This window comes from Otolemur garnettii, unplaced genomic scaffold (genome assembly GCF_000181295.1).
Source record: "Otolemur garnettii isolate 467f Iridium unplaced genomic scaffold, OtoGar3 scaffold00008, whole genome shotgun sequence".
Classification (NCBI taxonomy): Eukaryota; Metazoa; Chordata; class Mammalia; order Primates; family Galagidae; genus Otolemur; species Otolemur garnettii.
This window is the reverse complement of record NW_003852403.1, coordinates 38,086,189-38,099,950: the sequence shown is the minus strand read 5'-3', so window position 1 is coordinate 38,099,950 and position 13,762 is coordinate 38,086,189. Positions and strand designations below refer to the sequence as shown.

The 13,762-nt window shown below is 36.3% G+C and overlaps 1 protein-coding gene across 5 annotated transcripts in view; it reads right to left on the bottom strand.

The window, feature by feature from the left end:
- The window catches only part of EXOC6 (exocyst complex component 6), a 266,050-nt gene that overhangs the window by 138,478 nt on the left and 113,810 nt on the right, over nucleotides 1–13,762 (bottom strand). For 4 of the 5 annotated variants that reach the window (XM_023509517.1, XM_023509516.1, XM_012801415.2 and 1 more), the window contains one exon: nucleotides 11,427–11,472. The exons of the other annotated variant lie outside the window; for it this stretch is intronic. In XM_023509517.1, the coding sequence (XP_023365285.1) occupies nucleotides 11,427–11,472 (46 nt within the window). The remainder of the gene's footprint in view (nucleotides 1–11,426; nucleotides 11,473–13,762) is intronic. 5 annotated transcript variants of the gene reach the window in all.

Below are 13,762 nucleotides of genomic sequence, written 5' to 3'. Positions count from 1 at the left end.
GAGACTCACTTGAGCCCAGGAGTTGGAGGTTGCTGTGAGCTGTGATGCCACGGCACTCTACCCAGGGTGACAGCTTGAGGCTCTGTCTCAAAAAAGAAAAACAAACAAACAAATCACAGGCCAGAGGGAGGATCACTTGAGGTCAAAAGTTCGAGCAAGACTAGTCTAAGTAAGAGAAAGACCCTGTCTCTACAAAAAATGAAAATTAACTGTTGTGGTAGTGTATGCCTGTACTCCCAGCTACCCAGGAGACTGAGGCAGGAGGACTGCTTCAGCCCACGAGTTTGAAGTTGCAGTAAGCTATGATGATACCACTGTCCTCTAGCCAAGAAGAAAGAGGGAGACTGTCTCAAAAGAAAAAAAATTATAAGATAATGAATTTAGAATCAATCTAATAACAATGTCATTAAATGTAAACAGTCTGAAAGCACCCAGGTAAAAAGCAAGGACAGCCCATTGGATTAAAAAAAAAAAAGTAGGACCCAAAAATATGCTGTTGACAAGAAAGATACTTGACACAGAAAGATGGACATGTTGAAAGTAAAAGGATGTCAAAGGATATCTCATGCAAACACTTAAGTATGTAAGAATGACTATAATAACTACATTAATATCAGACAAAGCAGAATTCAGACCACAGAATACATTACCAAAGGTAAAGAGGGACATGTCTTTTTTTTTTTCCTTATTAAATCATAGCTGTGTACAGTAATGCAATCATGGTATGTCTTTTTTTTGAAACAGAGTCTCACTACATTGCCCTCAATAGACTGCCATTCCATCACAGCTCACAGCAACCTCAAACTCTCGGGCTTAAGTGATTCTCTTGCCTCAGCCTCCCGAGTAGCTAGGACTACAAGTGCCTGCCACAACGCCCTACTATTTTTCTGTTGCAGTTGTCACTATTGTTTAGCTCCCAGGCTAGATTCGAACTCACCAGCCTCAGTGTATGTTGCTGGCACTGTAACCAAAGAGGGACATTTCAGAAGGATAAAAGGCTAATTATTAAAAATACTAAAAAATCATAATTGTGTATGTAGCTGATAACACTCTTAGTAAATAATGTAAAATAGAAAGAACTAAGAAGAAATAGGCAAACCACAACAATAATTGAAATTTTTAACACCCATCTATAACTGATAGAACTGGCAGACCAAAAAAACTTTAACAATAAAGAAAATTTAAACACTAACAACTAACATGACCTAATTGAGATTTCTGGAACATAAAGAATAACTGGGCTCAGTGCCTGTGGCTCAAGTGGCTAGGGCACCAGCCACATACACCTAAGGTGGCGGGTTCAAATCCAGCCTGGGCCCGCCAAACAATAATGACGGCTGCAACAAAAAAATAGCCAAGCGTTGTGGCAGGCACCTGTGGTCCCAGCTACTTGGGAGGTGGAGGCAGGAGACTCGCTTGAGCCCAAGAGTTGGAGGTTGCTGTGAGCTGTGATGCCATAGCACTCTACCCAGGGGGACAGCTTGAGACTCTGCCTCTAAAAAAAAAAAAAAAAGAATAACTGTAAAATATAATGAGTCTTGAAGAAGAAATATAGACCAAGATAGATCATATGCTAAACTTAAACAAGTCTCAATAAATGTCAAAGAATAAAATCATACAGACTATGTTCACTGGCCCAATAGTATTAAACTAGAAATCAATGATAAAGATTATCTAGAAAATCCCTAAATATTTAGAAATTAAACAACACACCTGTAAATTACCCAGGAATTAAAATAATTCACAAGGAAAACTAGAAGATATTTTAAATTAAAAGATAATGAAAAGGCAACATACCAAAGATTGTGGGCTCCAACTAAATCAGTTCGAGTGAAATTTATATCTTTAAATGCTTATAATAGAAAAGGAAGAAAGACCTAAAAATCAATGTTCCTAATTACCACTTTATGAATACAGAAAAGAAGAACAAATCAAAATCTCAAGAGTGGAAATAATAAAAATTAAAATGGAAATATAACAGAAAAAATAGAAAATAAAATCAAATGTTCACACTTTGAAAATCTCAATAAAACTGACAACCTTCTACTAGACATATCAGAAACAAACAAATAAAGACACAAATTACTAACATCAAGAATAAAAAAGAACAAAGGAGTAGGGCGCCAGGGCCCCATATGCCAGAGGTGGCAGGTTCAAACCCAGCCCCAGCCAAAAACTGCTTAAAAAAAAAAGAATGAAAAAGAGGCACGTTACCACAGATACTACAGACACTAAAAGGATAACTGGAGAATATAAACTCTATGCCTATAAATTCAGGAACTCAGATGAAATGGTTGAAGTCCTTGAAAAGACACAAAATATAAAAACTGACTCAAGACAAAATGCAAAGTTTCAAACTTTTATAACCTTTACTGTTCCACTCTATACTAATTATAAACTAAAAAAAAAGAACACAGTTAAGAGAACAAAGAACTGGACTTAGAAGCAGGATGCAAAAGCAGTCAGCAGCAGGTATGACCATGCACACAGGTTCCACAGGAGGTAATTAAGTCTCCAGGTCCCTGTAGGGCAGACAGGCTGACACCATACCCATATCCAGAGTGGGGGAGAAAGAAGCTATTCCTCTTATCTAACCCCAAGAGGCTGTTCTTATCAGGGAGCCAGCTGCCTGTACTATTCCCAGCACATCTCCCAAAGGCTCATTTGCCCCTAGAGACCTTTGTACAGGCTCTCTATAGGGGAAAGGTCAGGCCTCAGTAAGACATCTCTCATCCCTTTCTTCAAGACTAGTGCCGTCATATTCAACATTTTGGGGGCTCCCAACAAGCACTGTGGTCTCCCTGCACACATACTCTCTTCAGAATCCACATCCTCTATCAGTCCTTTATCCCTTGCCTCACAATCCGCATTCCTTAACTAATAAAATATTTTATAAATTCCAATTTAAGCAAATAACATGATTGCATCAAGAGGACTGCCTCCTCTGCCTCTATTCCTCAGCCTAGCTCTCCCACATTTCTACCCATAAGTATGAACATGTTATATCCAATATGATTTCAACTATCTGACAATCTGGAAAAGGCAAAACTATAGAAACAATACAAAGTTCTAGCAATTGGGAGGGGTTTGCAGGATAAGGGATAGAGAAAAAGATGGAGCACAGGGAATTTTTCAGGCAGTATCATATGATACTGTAATGCTGAACACATGATATTATGTATTTGTCAAAATTCATAGAACTATACAACACAGAGTAAACCCTAGTGTAAACTATAAACTTTGGCTAATAACAATATGTCAATACTGGTTCATTGATTGTAATAAATGTACCACCTAATGCAAGACATTAATAACAAGGAAATTGTGCATATGAAGAAGAGGAAAGTATATGTGAACTCTATGTACTTTCAGTTCAATATTTCAGTAAACCCAAAATTGTTCTAAAAAAATCTATTAAAAATATAAGTAAAAGGTTTGAAAAGACACTTCACAAAAGAAAATGCACCAGTGGCTAAATAATGAATGAAAAGGTACTCAACATCAGTCATCAGAAAAATGCAAAGTGAACTACAATGAAGTAATAATTTACATTTACCAAAATGGCTCAACTAAAACAAACTAAATATCATATGTTGGTGAGGATGTGCAGCAAAATAAAATTCTCATATATTGCTAATGGAAATGGAAATGATACAGTTAAAATAGTTAATCTATGCCATAACCCAGCAATGCCACTCCTTTATATTAAAGGGAAATAGAAACATATGCTTACAAAAAGACTTGTATACTAATTTCATGGTAATCTTATTCATAACACCCCAAAACCTAAAACAATCCAAATACTCACCAACTGGTGAATGTATAAACAAACTCTTATTATTCAGCAATCTAAAGAAACAAACTCTGTAACAATCAACAAATTTCAAAAATATTATCTGAAATAAAGATCATTTCATTTATATCAATTGTAAAACACAAAATTAATCTATGGTGATAGAAATAAAATTTTTTTTAATTTCAGGAGCAGAAACAAGAAATTGGTTGGAAAAGGGAATAAGGGAACTTTGTAGGGGTAAGAGAAACATTCTATATCTTGTCTTGGGTGAGGGAACATGAAGAAAGCTCTTAAATGGTAATTAATATTCAACATCTTGATCTTGGTGGTTACACAGGTGTGTTTACTTTTTAAAATTTACAAAGTTGTAGACTTATGACTTGTGCATTTTTATGCTACACTAAATAAAAAGTGAACCTAAAAACCTACTTGGCAAAAAAAAATTAAAAATAAAGAACAGCACTATAAAGAAAATATTTTTACAACCCATCTGACAGAAAAGGGGGCCAATCTCCAAAACATACAAAGATTTTTTAAGCCTACTACACCAGATATGTTGAACACAAAGTAATAGTGAAACAATCAAGTTAAAGATACAACAGGAATCAAAGAAGTAAAATTCTAGCTCAAGATCCAAGATTCGGGGAATCACCTGACTATAAATCTAGACTTATTTTAGAAAACAAAATTGAAGTGATGGTAACTAATAAAAAAAATTCTAACACTGTGCAAGATAAACCAAATACATCTGTGGATCAGGTTGATTTTGTAGGTCGCTAACTTGCAACTTTTGGTTGACAAGAAGAACACCTGTCCACGTCCACTATCTACATCATTGCCTCTTATGAACACTTTCCCTTAATACAATGTGGCAGGGCACCATAGTCCAAGAAAAGGAAAGTGAGGTTCTAAATATCCACTGAGGTGGCAGACTAAATACACACTTTCACCTTCGCTTCTTCTTGAACCATCAATAAACAATAGTGAAAGCACTCTTTTTTTTAAGCACATAAACCAAAAAGAGGGACAGAAAAGAAAAGGGAACAATAAAATTTTAGAAGGTGGAAAGCTAATGGACACATGGTAAAGAATTCAACAGCCCTGAGAAAGCTGAATCCTAAGCCAACAGTTGAGATGCCAAGAATAATCTAATTTATTTTGTAGAATCCCCAAAAGGTTCATGAATTGACAGGAATCCTACTACTTCTGGAAGTAAGGGTGAGAAAGGATTAAAAGAATGAATATGGTTAAAAATCTGCCAAGAAGCAGACCCAGATTTTTTTTTTTTTTTTTGCAGTTTTTGGCTGAGGCTGGGTTTGAACCCGCCACCTCCTGCATATAGGGCTAGCACCCTACTCCTCTGAGCCACAGAGTGCCACCCCCCACTTCATCTCAGCTTTCTGACACTTTTATATCTAGATATCATCATATTTCTGTAAGATCTTCTACCTAGATACTTAAGTGTTAATCCTTAGCCTTTTTTACAGAATAGCTCTTATATTTACTTCTTACCTCTTTTTTTATGTGAAAAGCCTGTCCCCAAACCCTAGCCTTGCTCCAAAGCATCCAATTCTATGGACTCTTGATCAATACTGTGATTCATAGGCTGAAAAAAATTATCCATCCTTGCAAATGTTATCTGTGGAGGTGGCCCACTCACACACTATCTCTCCTCTTACTTCCTCTGTGGATCTGCTTATTCAAAATGGCCCTGATTTTTCCACCAATTCCAAAGTAAAACTACCTGCTTCCATAGAGCACAGTATAGAAGGAAGATAAGGTCCACATCAAGAAACAGAGATCAGAACCATGTTCCCTCTGATCCAGTTGTGTATACTCAGATTTAAGAGACAGAAACACCTCAGCCTCCAGCAGACTAAAGAACTTTCCAACATCCTGAACCTTAGCTGCAAACAGATCAAGGCCACGTTACAGAACCAGGGAATAAAATGTAGGAGGTGGCAGAAAAAAACATCTGGCCAAAAATAGCAAGTGTGATGCATGGCTCAGCACATACAGGAAACCTAGGCATCTACTCTTCTTAACACCGATGCCCCTCTGGAAACTTTCCAGCATAGAGGAACAAACTTGAAACAATCCAACAGGAAGTAACCAAACACAGAACAGCCAGTCTTGGAGCACCCTTCTTAAAACAATCAGACCTGGTACACTCAAGCCTAGAACAAGCAGGACTGGAACAATTTGTTCCATAATTGAGGAGAGGATGCTCTGGAGTCCTACATATAATTCCAGAGAAATTCTCCTACTAATGATTTAGAAGTCACCTTGGAAACTGCTAGGGAAAGCTATAATGTAATACAACAAACCACCAGGTATTTGAGTACCACACAAACCATGAGTTAGTCCTAAATTAGGCCATGAACATACAGCCTGAAGACGTGTACAAATGAGCATATTATTCTATCATGGTCTGAGCCAGGGCTGAATTCCTTCCTTCCTCCTAGGATTTTAAATGTTTTAGAGCTGTGTATCTCTGCCTTGATTATCTTGGTTCTCACTTAGTCTACTATGTCAACTTGGGGTATGGGATATGATTGGAGTCTAATCAAAGAGGTTTCTATAATTTAGGCTGCTACAGACAACATGATAAAAGCAGTCTCCACCTATAGGTAAGTAAATACTAATTTGGAGATCTTTAGAATTTAGAATCTAACTTCAAGAAAAGGAAGTAAAAGTACAACATGTGTGATGAAGGATAATTCCTATTTTCTGGGACTGGGATGCTTTACTTATTTAAAAAATACCTCAATATCAAGGTGAAGGGTTAAGCTGTAATGTGTTCCTCTGATCTCCTCCACCCCTTTCCTCTTCTGTATTTTACCACAATCCCTAATTTGTTCATTACTCTTAGTATTTGTATACAAATATGTTACATTTTGCTGCAGCAGGGTATCAGTACCAGTTTGACTGATTTACGTATAATAAACAAAATATTCACAAAAATAAAAAATAAAGCAGACCCCAGGTTCTCTCCCCCACTTTAGGCATCTGAGTAACTGTCCTTCCTCCATCTTGGCAAAAGACTAAAGAGACTAAAACAAATCATCTCTGAAAAGGTGACACCAACCAAGACTGAGAAAAATACTAGTGTGAAAACAGAAGGATTAATACTAGATGCTCTCTTCCCCAACTCAGATTCCATAATGCCAGCAGTCAGATTTTTACCCTCCAGCAAAAAGACAGGAGATGAGTCCTCTAGGAAATCTGACCAGCCCCAGAAAAAAGACATTAAGATATTAATTAATATCAGGGGCTTTCCAGCTAAGCAGTATAGCCAGATAACCTTACATTGAATTTCACAATCAAGTCCCACCCATAAACCAAGAGTTTCTCATCAGGTTTTTATTTCCAATGCGCTTAATTATGCACAGTCAACCAATGAATTACCACACATCTGAGAAACACCTCTAACAAGAAAGGCAGGCTAGGCACGGTGGCTCACCCCTATAATCCTAGCATTCTAAGCCGAGGTGGGAAGATCTCTTGCGTTCAGGAGTTCCAGACCAGCCTGAGCAATAACAAGACTCATCTCTACTAAAAACCAAAAAAGTAGCTGGTTGTGTAGGCTAGAACCTATAGTCCCAGCTACTTGGGAAGTTGAGGCAGAAGGACTGCTTGAGCTCAGGAGTTTGAGCTGTGAGCGAGGCTGAGACCAGGGCACTGAACCATGGTGCCAGAGCAAGACTCTTGTCTCAAACAACAACAAAATACTGGAATGAAAGGTGGAGACAAAAACTGGAAAAAAAAACCTTAGAGGGAACGAACTATGAAAGATTATATATCTAAATTCTTGGAGAGTTAAGAGAAATACTGCAACAATGAATTAAGAACAGATTACCAGGAAAAAAAATTGAACATCAAAAAAGAGCTTCTAGGCTCAGTGCCTGTAACACAGTGGTAACAGTGCTGGCCACATACACCAAGGCAGGCAGGTTCAAGCCCAGCCCAGGCTAGCTAAAACAACAATGACAACAACTGCAACAACAACAACAACAAAAATAGCTGAGTGTTGTGACAGGCACCTGACGTCCCAGCACTTGGGAGGCTGAGGCAAGAGGACAGCTTAAGCCTAAGAGTTTGAGGTTGCTGTGAGCTGTAATGCCATAGCACTCTACCAAGGACGACACAGTGAGGCTCTTTCTCCAAACCAAAAAAAAAGCTCCTAGAAATTAAAAATCAGTTAGCAGATACAAAAAAAAAAATCAAAATTACTTTTAAAAGATAAAAATGAAGAAACCTCATAGAGAGAAAAGAAAGAAGACAGAGATAAAGAATGTCAAAGAAGGGAGAGATAAGAAAATATGAGGACCGGCTCGGTGCCCATAGCTCAGAGGTTAGGGCACCAACCACATACACTGAAGCAAGCAGGCTAGAACCTGACCTGGGCCTGCTAAACAACAATGACAACTGCAACCAAAAAGGAAAAAAAATAGCCAGGCATTATGGTGGCTGCTTGTAGTCCCAGCTATTTGGGAGGCTGAGGCAAGAAAATCGCTTAAGCCCAAGAGTTAGAGGTTGCTGTGAGCTGTGATACCACAGCACTCTACCCAGGTTGACATAGTAAGACTCTCTCAACAAACAAAAAAAAAAAGAAAGAAAGAAAGAAAGAAAATATGAGGACCAATCTGGAAGAATTAACATTAATACCTGTCCTACAGAAAGCATCAAGAAAACAGAAGGAAACCAGTATTTCAAAAAAAATTTATAGGCTTAAGGACATTATCAGAGTAAAGGATAGTTTCCAGATTAAAAGAAAACTCACCAAGTACCCAACACAATAAACCCATATCAAAGCAAGTCATCAGTAAATTACAAACCACACAGGACAAAGAGAGACAAGGTAGGTCATAAACTAAAGATGAGAAATCAAAAGAACTTCATACTTCTCAATGGCATCCCTGGAGACAGAGAGCATGACACATAGAGGATATGTGCATGGGGATGAGGGGGTGGGGGGAAGGGGGTTAATAAACCCACCTAGCACACAAATCTCACTTTCCAAATACTACTAATACTACAAGATAAATACTTCCAAATACTGAGAGTATCTCAAAGAATGGCCATTTCCAGGGCAAGAAAAGTACAATGAGAACCCGGAACATTTTACTGTATAATAAGCAAAAAAACACTCAAAGGTAAATAAGGACACAGGAAGTGGCTTGAGAGGTTTCTCTAACCAAATTGGGAACAATCTGTGCATCAAAAGAACATCAATAATAAATATGACATACTTATTTTAAAAATCCATGAGTCCATAGCAATAATCAGGAAAAAAAGAAAGAAGAGGGGGATAAAAAGGAAAAGCTCTTCTTTATACTAAAAAAAAAGGCAAAAATAAAAAAAAATTTTTAAAGCCACTTAATAAACATTAAAGAAATGACAGAACTTTTTTAAATCACCATTTTAGAAACCCAATATAATAACTGATTAAAGCAACAATACCAAAACTACTGAGTAAAAGGATGTCAGGAAACAGGACTCAAAAATACCACATACCTCAGATTAGTTATTAACTGCAAAGATAAAAATATACCTTTTCAAAAGAGACCTGGTTGTCATCCCTTTAACCAAATGATCAATTTAGCATAAACTAGAGATACAAGATATGCCTTCTGATGTCATGCAAGGTACCCAATATCACTTATCTCATACTATTGCCAAAAACTTCTGACACGAATCTAAACATAAGGAAACAATTAAACAAACCCAAAATTCCCTTCTCTGCATGACAACTGACCTAGACCCTTTCATGAAAAATAAAGAAAACCAGGAAGACTGTTTTGGATTAAAAGGGACAAATATATGAAAACTAGTGTATTCAGAGAGGAAAAAAAGATATAACACATTTTGGGGATAACTGGGGAAAAAAATATTAGATTATATTACTGAAAAAAGAGATAATACAGCTAGAAAACAGGTAATACTACAGGTAATACAGGTAATACAGCTAGAAAACAGGTAATACTATATGTTAGTTATTTAAAGATATAAATATAACCAGTTAAAAAAAGGTTAAAAGTTTTTGCCCCTATAAAGAAGAAATGGTGAATGGGAAGTAAGGAGGGTGATACCCATTTTTTTTACAACAAACATATAGAACTATTATCTGAGTCTTTAAAATATAAGAATGTATAATGATTTAAGAATATATATTAATAATATATACGTAAGAGGGGTGGCACCCATAGCTCAGTGTATAGGGTGCTGGCCACATAAACCGAGGCTGGCGGGTCTGAACCCAGCCCAGGCCTGCTGAAACAACAATGACAACTACAACAACAACAACAAAAAAAAAATAGCCGGACATTGTGGCAGGCTCCTTGGGAGACTGAAGCAAGAGTATCACCTGAGCCCAAGAGTTGGAAGTTGCTGTGATGCCACAGCACTCTACACAGGACAACAGCTTAAGACTCTGTCTCAAAAAAAGAAAAATTACACACACATACATGAGAGAAAGTAAGACTGTATTTCAGGAATAGTTTATGGTTTATTTAATAATAAGGAAAAAAATCATTCTACTAATTAGCATCAACTGGTAAAGTCTAACAAAATTCAGTATGTAGCACTATGAAGTAGGAGATACACAAGTATTTTACTATAGATTGTATATTATACATTCTAAAAATTAAGTAGTTATTAATAAACCAACAAGAAATTGTTTATTCCCTATTCCAAATGTGTCTCATTTGGTTTCTTCTATGTTACTTTAAAATTGTTCAGCACTCCATCTAATCCTCCTGTAAATTATTTTTCATTTGCTATGTATTCATTTGTGTTATAAAATAAAATGTGAACTACACTAGTGCCGATTGTCAAAAAAGCCTACACTTCACTTTCCTTCTACAATATGCACTTAGTCCTTGCTATGGTTTGGATATTTGACCCCTCCAAACCTCAGGTTAAAATCTGATACCCAAAGTTGGAGGTGGGGCCTAATGGGAGGTGTTTGGGTCATGGGGGTGAATCCCTCGTGAATGGCTTGGTGCCTTCCTGACGGTGAGTTCTTGCTTTATTAGTTCCCAGGAGAACTGATTATTAAGAAACAGCCTGGCACTTCCCTCCCCTCTCTTTCTTGCTTCCTGCCTATTTGATTTTGAATCAAATACCAAATGTGTGATCTCTGCATGTGCCTATTCCCCTTCCCCTTATGCTATGAATGGAAGCCTCCTGTGGTCCTCACAAGAAGCTGTTGTTGGTACCATGCTTCTTGGAGAACCATGAGCTAAATAAACTTCTTTTCTTTGTAAATTACCCAGCCTCAGGCTTTCCTTTACGGCAATGCAGAAGAACTAAGACAGCTCTTGATTGTATGCAATGTTAATATGTTGGTAAGTTAATCAATATTTTCTCATTCCTATCCTGTTGTCCTTAATATTACCAATCCTCGATAAGGATTATCGAGGGGCAAGGATTATAAGGGGCAAGGATTCATAAATAAATGGCTAATATTTGCTTTACTAGATGATCTTGATGAGTAGATTGTATCCACCAAGATTAGTGTTTAAGAAAAAAACAAAATTCATGATTCACTATAATTAACAGTAAGTTTACCTATGCTTTCAATAATAGGAAAAACTTATCTAAAACAGTAGGAAAGAAACCAACTCACCTTTTTGCACTCATCTGTTCTTTTAGCTTACTGTACATTTCCAGCACTGCATTAAAAAATACAATATTTTAGCTTTCAAAAGGAAAAATATATTTTGAGAAATGAAAATTATTACAGCAGAGAAGAGTATATTATAAATTCATTGGTCTTCCCTGCATTTTCAGTTAAGCTGATATTTCAAAATAAAATATAATGAAAATATATTTTAATTTCCATATATATTTGAAATTATATATATAAATATATTATATTGAACCTGGAAAACTTACATAAAATTGTATGCTAACACTTATAATTGAGACAGTATCCTACTAACAAGTATCCTATTCAGAAATTACTAATATTTTATTTCTTCCTTAAAGTAGAATTTTTAAGTTTGGACTTTACTTATTTGAGAAAGTTGAGTGACAGTGAGATTCACTGATTTTGAATCAAACACCAAATAAAACAACACAATTTTGTTATAACTCACTAGAAATAAAAACTTGACAAAATCTACAAAAAAATAAACTCATAAGCTTACAGGAGAGAATGAATTATAATAAAGCCCATATAAACATTAACAAAACATCTTTATTCATTTCATCTTTTCTATCAAAGGTCCAGAAATGCAATTATTCACTAAAATTATCATAAGCTTCAACAAGATGATACAGTGTTACCAAAAAGGTTTTAAACTACATAGATTATTATTACCTTAGAATTAAGAATGGGTAAATTATTTTTTGCTCATCAGACCAACTCACAATTTTCCTAGACCACAGAGACATACAACACTTTTTTTTTCTTTTTTTCCACATTTTTCTACAGCAGTGGTTCTCAACCTTCCTAATGCCACAGCCCTTTAATATAGTTCCTGTGGGTTGCAATCCACAGGTTGAGAACCACTGTTCTACAGTCATATGACTGATCTTCGGGTCTCCAAAAGCTTCAAAAGATATTGATTTGTATGAGAACTATAAAATCTGCAATCATGGCTACAGTGAACCAGCACTAACTCTATGTCCTCACAAGACCCTAAGTATATCTTTATCACAGCCCCTGTACTGTAATGTAATATTTTCTCATTTTCCAACCACAGCATTACAGTAAACACAAATTCTGGGACAGAGTTTGCTACTATAAGTATAAACTTTCTTTGAAGTCTCCTATTTTATCTCAACAATTCATGTAAATTTCGTATCTACCTCCTAGTAGCTCCACACTGTTTTCATATAAAAATAATACTTTCCTCAAAAACAATCAAGTAAAACTAATATACCAAGAAAAACCATTGTTTACACTGTGACTTCTTATATGCTCTTATACTCCTCCAGATTCAATGAGGAGTTAGGCAACTGTACTGTAATTGATGAATTGTAGGATCCTTCAAAAGCTAAAACTATGTCATATCAAAGTTTATAATTCCAATACCTACATTAGTCTGACACACAAAAAAATTTTTGAGTAGATAATTAGAATGATGGAAAGAAGAAAGCAGGTAATTCTGGACAAAGCTGCTAGGAACATGGTAATTATATGAATTCAGAGTTGCTGCCTAGTCCTGAAAGCAGACAGTAGCAGTAACAAAAACCTAACTTCTACTTCCCTTTATTTCTCTATTTCAAATAGCCCATTAGGGAATAAGCTAAGTACACTTCTTGCTCATTTCTTCAAGACCCAATATTTTAGGTTTATTACTAGATAGAGACAAAGCATTCAAATTTAGAAGCTGCCTTAATGGCTACTACAATGTTTCTGATGGTGGCAAACAGGTGTTTTTGAAACTGGGTATCATTCTTCTAAGTGAAGTAGTATAAGAATGGAAAAGCAGGGCCAGGCACGTTGGTTCACGCCTACAATCCTAGCACTCTGGGAGGCCAAGGCAGGTGAATTGCTTGAGCTCACGAGTTTGAGACCAGCCTGAGCAAAAGTGAGACCCCGTCTCTACTAAAAATAAGAAAAGTGAGGCAAGAGGGTCACTTGAGCCTAAGTTAGAGGTGCTGGGAGCTACATGTCATAGCACTCTATCCAGGGCGACAGTTTGAGACTCTGTCTCAAAAAACAAAACGAAACAAAAGGACAGAAAAACAAAAACATGCATTCATCATTAAATTGGAACTAATCAGCACTTATGTGCACATATGGAAATTATACTTGGTGGAAATTAAGCAGGTGGGAGGGGGGAGAGGAGACAGGTAAATTCATACTTAACAGGTACAATGGGTGATGGGCACACTTATAAATTTGACTAAATGGTACAAAAGCAATTTATGTAACCAAAATGTTTCTATCTCTGTAATATTCAGAAATAAAATAAAAATAAATAAATTGAAATAAAAGAGTTATTATGGCTC